Genomic DNA, 11,776 nt, shown 5'->3' with positions numbered 1-11,776 from the left:
GATGTCGCTTGCTTTGCATTTTTTTTTTTAAAGGTCTGATCCCTTTCATATACGAAATCATCATAAGACGTACCTAAAATCTGTATGAAATAAGGTACCTTAGAAAATCAACCTGCTGCTGCTCAGGAGAGAACTTAATACTACAAGGGCAGAAGATGCACTTGTTTGTCATTACATATATTACATCTGTCTATCAACATTCGTACAATATAAAAGGTTTCACAAATAAGACTGTGTGAGTTTTGTATACACTTGAATGTAACTTGTAGTACATCCATTTATGTTCATCATTATAGTGAACTAATTGTAGCACTGGAAGGAAGTTAGAATTAACTATTTGACCTACAATAGTGAATCCAAAGAGAATATACTCAATATCATAAATGAAATATTTTTTTAAAGACGTCAAAAAGGGAATACGCTAAATATGCTTGGTATATATAAGATACCTGATCTACGTAAGTTATGTTTGCATAATAATATAATATTGGCCGTCTGCATCATATTATTTATATGCTTAAATGGAAAAATGTCTGCGAAATCTTTTAAAAGTAATTTCCACCAAATGTATCATTCCTTAACCCCCACCCAAAAAAAAAAAAGAACAAAAACAAAAACAAACAAAACAAAAACAAAAACAAACAAAAAGAAAAAAAAACAAATCAAAACGTATGCATTCATTTCTTCTTAAGGAAGCTCTAGATAACTGATCTATTTGTGGAAACGTGTGAGTGATTTTTGTATTATGATATAAAATTTTAACGCACTGTATTTTTCATTCACATAAGTATCTTTCACTTTATTGTGTACCATGTTCAATTTGAATTTTCTTTAATAAAGACTATGTAATTTGTAAGTTATTACAGTACAACTTATCATAAAAAAGGAATGAAATATGATGAATGATATACCCAATGCTTACAGTTTCTGTTTGATGTGTTTCTGTGCCGAACATTTCCATTTGATTTTCGACATGAAATGTTTCCTTTTCACTGTCTTTTTCGGTTAGTTTTTGTTTTGTTATGTCTCTTTTTCCATGTCCGAAATTCACTGTTATCGATAAATTTGAAATGTAAACTCGTGCAAAGTATCACTTAGATCAGAATAAATCTGATTGAAGTAATAAAATTTCAAATTGAATGGCAGCAAAACCACATTATTGAACACAAGATTGCAAGATATGATGTGTCCCCTCGGGCATCCCGACTAAAAGCCGCACATTGTGACGTACATGTGTGAACATTACATGTGCAATATACATGTTTTTTTGTTAACATTTTTATATTTCGATAAGAAATTGCTTCAAGTTACAATGTAAAATCATATGTACATAATTCTGAATTAACCGAAGACCTCGAAATTGTTATTTAAAGTCTATGATTAGCCGTCTGAATATCTCGGGTGGTGCATCGTCTTTATCCGGAAATAAAGATACGGAGTTTTGTTTTAAAATTAGTATACTGAAATGATTTCCTGTGTGGGAAAAATAAACAGCATGATACCTCTTCAACGTGTTCAGCTGTTATCAACAAAGACAGAAAGTGTCAGTATAGAATAATTACAATCAATTGTAAAAAATACCACTACAGTTTCCGTCGTGTACAATATTTGCATGGAACAGCTTGCATGCCCTCGGAAATATTGTCTGAAATTGCTCACGCTTCGATTCGAAAATCTGCATGTGTCTTCGTAAAAGATGTATAGAAAAGCACCAGTACACCCATCCATAATAAAGACAAATTATTAAAAGCAAGGTTTAAGTTGAATAGAAACTGCAATCTTTATCGTATCACAATTAGTGTAAAAAAGTATAACCCGTTTCCATATCAAAACCTGCAAGACTGAAGTGGTAGTATTTGCCCACCTCTCAAATATATAGAAGAGCAGATTTCATTTCATGCCATTTTCATGTATCACTTATTTATTGTTTAACTCAATATTACTATCAATTTAAGCCTAAACTAAAAATACCTGGTTTAATACATGATCTGAAATCCTTGGTATTGATATCTATACAAGTGTCAGAACTTCAAACTTTTTTATATAATTTTGCTATAATTTTTTAAAAATGAACTGTAATGGAAATAATAAGTATGATGTAACATTTGGATATGAAACCTTGAGTCAAAGATAATTTTTTTAACGACATAATCAACCTATTAAACTTTTATCAGGTTAAGAATCCAGGTTGAAAGTAAAGATCTACAGGAGTGGAGGGTTAGTTTTGAAAGCAGTGTCAACCCATTAAATTGATTTTTTTGGTCCTGAAATGCATTAAATGTACCAATTGATGATAAACTAAAATATATCAACTGCTCAATCAAGTAAACAATTCTGGTTGTAATGAACATATTATATTTCCAGTTTCAATAAAGTTGCAGTAATAGTCCAACTTTGCAAAAATAGAAAATAAATCCAAGATTAAATCCTTGTAAAAACCTTGTTTTGTTCATGACCATAGAAATCCAACTTTTACATAAATTTTAAACCATATAGTGTTAAAAGGTTAATTTGTTGTGGTTGGTTTCTATGAAATACTCAATAGACAACTTTTAAATTGATGTTGAGTCATGTTGATACCATTTATTTTAACACAAGTATAATTTTTCCCTAATGGGCTTTTGAAAAAAGAAATATGTATGATATAAATATATAATAGTGCTTAAAAAAAGACATATAAAGAAAAAAACAGACCTTGAATTCTCCAGGCCACGTGTGTAAATGACATAGCAAATGAGGGTTACTTTTTTGAATACCAATACACAAAATAAGGCAATGTGTACATTCTCCATTTAACTCTACTTTGAGAAGTCTGTTAAGTTATCATGACTTACTGTCATTGTACATACATTTGTCTTTCATCCTGGTGAGATTGTTTTCTCTGACATATTCATCTATTCTCATTATATTTGTTCCACATTTCTAGAAAGTTTGTATTCCTGACTGCACTTGGGAAATAAAGACTCATTTAGCAAAATGTGATTGCTATACAGTTAGATGCTTGCCAACATGTTTCTTTCTAATTGATGTCATTGATTGCTGATACTTTTTAGTTAAAGGTTAATAAGGTAATGATGCTAAGCTCATCACCTAATTCTGTGACTGTACATGGGGCTAGCACATATTCAACTTTTACCTTATTGTTTTTCTCAATCTTGTCTATCTTTTATCTGTCTATGGTCTCTGTTTCCCACAAGTCATTTCTAAGATTGCAACTACTGTAAAAGTACATAAATTTGTGGATATCAATTTTCGTGGATCAGGGAAGAAACACAAATTTGTGGATTCTTGAATTCGTGGTTTTGAGGTTTTCAGGGTACACATCAGGAATCTCTTCTCTTTGGGAACCAAATTTCATGGTTTGACCTACCCACGAAAGCCACAAAAATTGGTACCCCACGAACCATAGCACTTTCACAGTATATGATACCTAATATTATTATTCAGTGACTGTATAGATGTTAAATGTTCACATAAAATTTATTTATGGTGTTTCTCATTAGGAGGAGAGCGATGTTGCTAATTTTTTTCACAATTGTACAAGATGAGCTTTTTATATTATATTTAGTTGAATTGAAGAGGGTAGTTTCATGAAGATCAGTTCCTGACCTATCATGGTAAAATTCTGGGTTATTTTCTGAAATGTTTTATTTCCATATTTTTAAAAGTTAAAATGGTAAAGAAAACTGACATACTTAGTTTACAAGTTGATGAGTCAAATTTTGTCAGAATTGTCATATATTTTGTATACAGTTTTAAACTGCTTTGTATCAAAATTAGATTTGTTTTTATCAAAAAACTTAGAATATAGAACACAAGCTTGAACAACTTTATATTATGCCAGAAAATGTCATGATATCAAAGGTCTTGTTATTGTTGACATATTTTAAAGACTTTGGCCATACACTTCATTTTCGTCACAAACAATTGTCCAATGAAATGAGTAATTCTTCAAGATTTAGCTGTAATTTCTAATATAGGCTTAGATTAATTTTTGTATTCAATTTTTCCATTTCAATGCAACATTTGCATGAACTGCAAAGACACTTTGTTTTCAATCAAGACACACAGTTAATCCCTTTGCAGAAGCTTAAAGCTGGCTGAAAGTAATGGGTGATCAACACAACCCCCTTTTAGTAGAGAAATCAATTATTTTTTCCTGCTTTGACCCAGTATTTGAGAGCTTTTATTTTAGTAATCAGTCTAGTTGATCTTTTTCAAACTCTTGGGTGTGCTAGAAGTAAGTCGACTGAATTCCATTTCAAGTTCTCAGTCATGCTATTATCAGTTAAAGAATTCCAAGAGAAGTAGGATTTATTTAACAATCCATATTGATTATGACAAGGCTACCTGATCTATTGTATCGATCTCAAATCCTTTAAATACAGAAAAAAGATGATTTTACCTTTAAATTATTGAAAATGTATAATGGATGGCTTCAGACTATTAATCATAGGATAGTAAAATCAAGTTCTTTTATTGACTAGTGTCTATGTGTCAGTACAATGTATATTGACTAATCTCTGTCAGTAGTGTTTATTGACTAGTCTCTATGTCTCAGTACAATGTTTATTGACTTGTCTCACTGTGTCAGTAGTGTTTATTGACTGGTCTCTTTGTCAGTTCAGTGTTAATTGACTGGTCTATATGTATGAACACAATGTTTATTGAGTAGTCTCTGTGTGTTAGTGCAGTGTTTCATTTAGTCTCTGTCAGTACTGTGTTTATTGACTAGTCTCTGTGTGTTGGTACATTGTTTATTGACTAGTCTCTGTGTGTTGGTACATTGTTTATTGACTAGTTTCTATTCGTTAGTACAGTGTTTATTTACTGGTCCCTTTTTCTGAGTTCAGTGTTAATTGACGGGTCTATATGTGTCAGGCAGTATTTATTGACTAGTCTCTGTGTGTTAGTACAGTGTTTTATTTAGTCTCTGTGTGTCAGTACTGTGTTTATTGACTAGTCTCTGTGTTGTACAGTGTTTTATTGACTAGTCTGTATTTGTAAGTACAGTGTTTATTGACTAGTCTGTGTGTGTTGGTACAGTGTTTATTGACTTGTCTCTATTTGATAGTACAGTGTTTTATTGACTAGTCTCTATTTTTAAGTACAGTGTTTTATTGACTAGTCTCTATTTGTAAGTACAGTGTTTATTGTCTATTCTTTATGTGTCAGTACAGTGATAGTCTCTATGTGTCAGTAGAGTGTTTATTGATTAGTCTCTAGTTGTCAGTACAGTATGTATTGACTAGTCTCTGTGTGTCAGTGCAGTGTTTATTGACTGGTCTCTATGTGTCAATAGGGAGTATATTGATTAGTCTCTATGTGTCAGTACAGTGTGTATTGACTAGTCTTTATGTGTCCATACAGTGTTTATTGACTGGTCTCAGTGTCAGTATAGTGTGTGTTGACTAGTCTCTATGTGTCAGTACAGTGTTAATTGACTGGTCTCTATTTGTTAGTAGTGTTTATTGACTAGTTTCTATGTGTCAGGACAGTGACAGGGGTTTATGTAATGTAATGCAGAACACATGTACAAACTGACACTTAAGCGCAGTTTTTTTTAAGTATAAATTGATTTCAATTCTAACATTTTTTGTTTTGGCATTTTGTCAAGGGACATGAATTTTATGTATCTGATTTGATTTGGAGTGTTTTAAAAATATATTAGATTGTTGAATATATAGTTCAGCAAACAATACAATACAACCTGCGGAAACCAGGTACAAATAACTTCGAGAAAAAGTCGAGAACACCTTTCCAGGCAAATAGGATGGGGACTTAGAAAGTAAGACATAACCAACATCTTACAACGAAAGGGGACATAACAAATTAAAGTAATTCTAATTCCTACCCCATAGTCTAGGAATGAATCTTCAGGCCCGTTTACAAGATCAAAGTTTTCTTTGAGTAGTTTTTTTACTGTGTAAACCATAATCGAAACTTTTGACAAAAAACGTTGATGGATTTTGACAAACTTTGATGGAATAGAACTCCATCCTATTTTTCAATTGACTTTGACGGATTTTGATTGACCAATCAAAATGAATTTTTGGATTAGCAGGTGCTTGATTTCTTGTCCATATGACGGATTTTAACTACCTAACTTTGATCATGTAAACATACAACGAAAACAGAGTGCTTTCATCGAAACTTTATGACTAACTTTGACAGGAAAATGGGCCTTTATGAATCCATGGAGATGAAGTTTCATGTTGTAGATCTCTTTTGAATTATTTTATGAATAGAAAGTTCATTCTAAAGTTTTTGAAATTCAGTAAATTGGCGAAAAGACATAGTTGTTTTGGCTTATTGCTAACATCACGAATGCTTGTGTAGGTAGTCAGTAGTATTGGTTGATAAGTGAATAGAATATAGAACCCTTTACAGTTTGTATACATGTATAAGGCAAAACGTGCAAATGAGATCCCAAGAGGTTTGGTGTCTCGTGATATGTTACAGTTTTTATTTCTTTTATACTTTGACAGAGTATCTTCTCAAAAACGGCTTAGATGAATTAAACCCAAAATTTGCCATTATGTGGAGGTGTACATGGGAATTCTGGGTAATCCAAGATGACTGTTATTCCTAGGGGTCGTCGCTTAAGAAAAAAAGAATAAAACCGGAAAGATAAATAATTAATGTGGATTAAGACATGATATTAGGAAAAAAGAAATATGTAGCAGCAGTAGCTTATTTTGGCAGCTTCTTTTCAAATGATGAAATGTGAATGCACCAACTGAAAAAAAGTCAACTCTTGCGATTTGTCATACGCCAGTCGTTCAGTGCTGTAGTCTGTGTTTTTTGTGATACTTTTATGATGTATTATGATTAAGAAGTAATTGAGGTTAATGTTAATTGTGCGTTTAGAATATATAGAACGACCTAACAAAATGTGGAAATAACTCTTTCTTGTTGCGAAATTTACGATAGGGTCATAGTGGTCAAGAATAATGATTATATACACGTACCAGTATGATTGCATACACGTACAAGTAGTAATTTTATTCTGGTCTGAGAATTGACCCCTTGTAATTATTCAAAGCAGATTATACTTCATTCAACACCATTAAAAACTTACAAAAACAACTGTAATTGACAGTACATAAGCAGGAACGAATGATTTGAAGGTATTTTTACATAATTATTAAAAATAAGAATTTATATAAATTTCATTACAAATTCAATTACCGTTAATCTTTCTGATTAGTTTAAAATTAAATTGACATGTGAATGGTGGTTTAATTTTGGCAGTCTTTTGTTGTTTGACAAAGTATGCCAGAGGGGTGTTTAAACAGACGTATAACAACTTGTTTCAATCCGGGTAGTTTTACCTAGGGTGTCAAGCGCATTCTAAACTTGGATTTGACTCGGGTTGAGTGAGTTTGAAAGCAGTTTGTATATTGGCTTTGTTCGTCATCGATGACTGGCTGACACGCATCATTTCCAAGGTTTGTCGACTAATACTATTTCTTATTGATTCCTTTCACACTTGATCGGGTACTGTTATACCACTGCTCTGCATTGTTATTTGTTTTATGAACCGATAAAACAATTGAAACACAGTCGCTATCGAACTCGTGTCTTACATACTATTTGTGGACGTTAGTGTTGTGTATTGCCGTGTATAATATTCACTTACTTCGACATGTTCGATAGTTTACTGTTTTATATCATTTCTGGTGGTAGAAGTTTTTAAATTTCTATGAAATTTAATTAGTTTTAATAGACTAGTTTTATTTATTGTTTATAATATGGTGTCTCAAGTCCACGATTAAAGTGTCTTCTTCGTCCGACACATCACAACGGTTGTACGTCGTCTTCTTATAAAAGTGGGCATGTCTTTTTATCACCAACGTACTGCTGAGACAAAATGAGTATCTACTGGCAATGAAACTGGCGGAGTTTTTCACTCAGATTTTCACGGAACAACATCTATTTAGTTATTTTTTTGTGTATAGCGAAAAGCGGGGAGCATTGAATTAAATGAGGTACATGTATTTCACACCCTTTTAGATTAGTTAACAACATGTACATACTTTAAATAAAAAGCGAAATAAAAATTCTCTGATATTGTTCTTTCAGAAATGCGTTAAGTTTTCAGTGGTTATTAAGATTTATTATTACATATTTATAATACATTTAAGCAGTTTTAATTCCGTTTAAGTACTAGCCTTGCCTGTAGGAGGTTTGTACAGTAAGAACCATAATGAAAGAGGTATTGTTTGCTTCTGTTCTAAGTCGATCTCAATAGGTGTGTTAAATAGAAAACTGAATAACACTTCCATTGTGCTATTTGAATTGTCTACCTATTGGAATTTAATAATATTCCCCACATAACTACCCGCAATTACATTCAATAGGGGAATGACTCCGCTAATGAAACAGGAGCCGACTAACCAAACACGACCTCGAATTTTACAACATCTACGACTATCAGTGTTTTAGTGTAAAGTCCGAGAAGTTTTCTTTTTAATTTGAAAGAAAATAAGTTTTATGGCCAGATCTTTCGTGTTTGCCTACATGTCTTCACCAGTCAATTTAAATATGTTAAAATATAAAAATGTATCCTAAATTTACTCAAACGTCTTCACATAATAACTACGAGAGGGTCTCGTCGGAGATTTTATGGTTTACAAAAAAAAACAAGGACATTAGAAGGAATTAAGCAGGAGTACGTGACGTCTCGTTAAATATCCATACATATAGTTCGCCCTTCAGTGTCCACAAATCTCGACCATTATTGAGATTAAAGACACGATTATGGTAGTATTACAAACTGTGACAAATTCTTCATTTTCAAATTAAACGAGCAATAAACGACGCAGTGTGTTATTAGGTAATAATATTGGGTATTACAAACCAATGTGGTACTGTATCGTGTTTCCTAGGAAACAAACAAAAAAAAAGAAAAAAAAAGAAAACAGCAACCTGCCTTAACACAGCAACCAGCCTTAACACAACAACATGCCTTAACACAGCAACCTGCCTTAACACAACAACATGCCTTAACACAGCAACCTGTCTTAACACAGCAACCAGCCTTAACACAGCAACCTGCCTTAAAACAGCAACCAGCCTTAACACAGCGACCTGCCTTAAAACAGCAACCTGCCTTAAAACGTGTACGTCTTGTTTATATAAGTACCCCCAAATGAACATTTAGTTTGTACACATATGGGCGGTTATTGTCTCTATCTTGACAATTAACTTTTGAAGTTGAAATGATTAATTTCTGTTCAGTCCATTTTCGTCTTTGTAATTTTTTAACTTGTAAAAATAGTATCATAAATGTTTGTGTATGTGAAAATTAGTTAAGTCCATTTCAAAACTGTTTTAAACTTACAGAAGTGCGGGTAATAAATCAGTTGGGATATTCAGTGTTAACGTGCACAATTTATTGCCGTATCCTTGTCAAAAACAGATAATAATTTATGAATTGCAAAAACAGTACCTTATATTGGTACTCGGGTTTTGTGACTGGTAGTAATTTATAACGAAGTCTACCCAAATGAAATATTGTAAACACAGACCATTACAGCGTCCTATATAAGGACTTATTGCTATTTTAACTTAGTTATATGGGAAGTACAGGGTTTTGTTTTTGTAACTGAAAGTTAGATATTTCATATTACAAAAGGTCGGTTGTGAAAATTCCAAGGTTTCACGGATTAGCATTGATTTGAAATGAACAAAACATCAGAATTTCTTCAATTTCTTATCCTTAAAAACTAAATGCATAGAAGTAGTCTTTTGTATTAATGGAAACTGGTGTTCGTAGCAAAGTTTTGTCCGTTTGATTTCCTAACATGAGATATATTTTTATTTGGTTTCACAACGTAAAAATATAAAATCACATATTATAAAGACACGACTTATATAAAGTTAATGTATTGCATGTTGGAAGTCATTTATGCACATATTAATTTTATTTGAATTTTATTTTGATTAAACCAGCATCTTATTTTGGGGTCATGTGTGTTGAGTTTCTGTTAGACTGTCCAAGGTTTATCTTAAAACATTTCCAAACATTTTTCTATTCGATCAAGTGATCAACAAACGATGTTTTTGTACTCTTTAATTTACACATGTTTAATTTGTAGAATGTCAAGATCTTCGTGAATGGAATCAGATTTGATGTTTAAGATATTACGTTGTATTACGTCAGTAATCACTTGTCATCTACACGTCGGTCTATGTACTTGTTTTTATTTTAGTACTCCCTCGAGGAAGAATATAGAATGACATACCATGTACACACACACTCTAAGTTATTAATTTATGTATGTCAAGTGTAGAGTCAGGTCTTTGGAACATGTTGAATTTCAGTTGTATTATAAATTTCATTCTTTTTTAAATGTTTACATTTTCAGTACAACTGCTTACACAGATTCAGTTATATTCGTACTGTTTTGTTACATTGACTGATTATTAATTAAAGACCGATAAACTGAAAGTTTATACATTGTTCTTAGTCAAGACAAAACTACAAAAGCTAAATAAAAACGCATTAAATTGTCAAATTACTATTGCGAAAGGGAGACAATATTCTGCATTGTCACGATGCGGCAACAAGAGATGACATTGTGTATTTACAATCCGGTAACACAGTTCTCCTGTTACACATTTAAGTTTTAATTGAACTTCCATATTTGTTTATAGTACAACAGCTAACACACTAAGTCGATAATCCATTTTTAAAATCGATCGAGGAAGTGGAAAAAATAGTACTTATTGGTTCCTTCAAAATACGACGATTTTCCTAAAGTTTCAGGTGTATATATACCTGCATACAAAATGTTTTCTAATGTATGAATAAGGAATGTCACATTCGGGCTGTGACGATATCTATTTAATGGCGGGAAAGGAATGGCCGACCAATCAGCATTCTTTCCGAACTTTAAATATGTATGATGGAAATTAGACACAATAACTAAAATAGAAAACGCTTCTTTACGTCGTCCATAAGTTTTGTGTATCCATTTTAATCAAATTGAATTTAGTTTTCCGACTGTATTCCTCCGCGGTACCTTTACACACCTGGATCGGCAGGTAGACATCCATTAACGGGCCTTGTCCTAGCTACGGACGACTGCTTAGTATTGACAGGTAAGATTAACACAGTCTTCACGGTCGTATGCTCTCATTTACGATTCACAGACCTCCATACATGGTTGGGCACTGTCAACATTTTACCATGTGTTTGGAGGTTTCGCTTGAGACAATTCCACTTTTTTTTTGTGAATGAAACTGTGGTTTATTGATTCCAATGTTTTATTGTATAGCAACTATTTACAGATTTACTGTAGTAATTAAGAAGAGGACCTGACGGGGGTTTTAGCGGTTGGTCAGCCTACCATAATATAAATCACTTCACACAAGAACAGCTGAAGCAAGGCTCATGGAAGTAGAAGCCAATCGCGATCCCTCTCCAGAGACCGTGGAGGAAGAAGAACAAGAGACCGTTACAGTGACAGCAGAACTGTCAACTGTAGAAACAGCTGAGATTATACAAGTGGCAACAACAGACATCTTACAACAGGCAGCTACAACAATCTTATCACAAGTTAATAATAATCTAATAACTGTACCGGTCAGCAACAACAACAATGAGGAACAGAAAGTGAAATCAGTCAAAGGTAAGACCATGTGTTTGTTTACTGAACCAGTAAAATGTAAATACACAACCTATTCTCAGTCTTATTTTAGTGTTTAGAGACCGATATTTGTTATTCTATTTTAAATGCCATTTACAGATGTAAGACTACTTGTTTTT

At 32.6% G+C, this 11,776-nt stretch overlaps 1 protein-coding gene across 13 annotated transcripts in view; it reads left to right on the top strand.

Moving 5' to 3' along the window:
* The first annotated feature begins 1,527 nt into the window (after window positions 1–1,527).
* LOC148619037 (paired box protein Pax-5-like) overlaps window positions 1,528–11,776 on the top strand; it is a 56,386-nt gene continuing 46,137 nt past the window's right edge. For 11 of the 13 annotated variants that reach the window (XM_088578540.1, XM_088578552.1, XM_088578551.1 and 8 more), the window contains exons 1-2: window positions 7,293–7,451; window positions 11,299–11,639. In XM_088578540.1, coding sequence (XP_088434666.1) covers window positions 11,402–11,639 — 238 coding nt within the window. In that variant the 5' untranslated portion in view covers window positions 7,293–7,451; window positions 11,299–11,401. Of the gene's footprint in view, window positions 1,544–7,292; window positions 7,452–10,494; window positions 11,110–11,298; window positions 11,640–11,776 lie in introns of those variants that run through there. The other 2 variants (XM_088578538.1, XM_088578537.1) reach the window with 2 other exon arrangements.

This window comes from Perna viridis, chromosome 4 (assembly GCF_037379345.1).
Source record: "Perna viridis isolate PV_CMFRI_1.1 ecotype Kerala chromosome 4, ASM3737934v1, whole genome shotgun sequence".
NCBI classification, from domain to species: Eukaryota; Metazoa; Mollusca; class Bivalvia; order Mytilida; family Mytilidae; genus Perna; species Perna viridis.
Note: the sequence above shows the minus strand (reverse complement) of the source record. Positions and strands in the feature narration are given on the sequence as shown.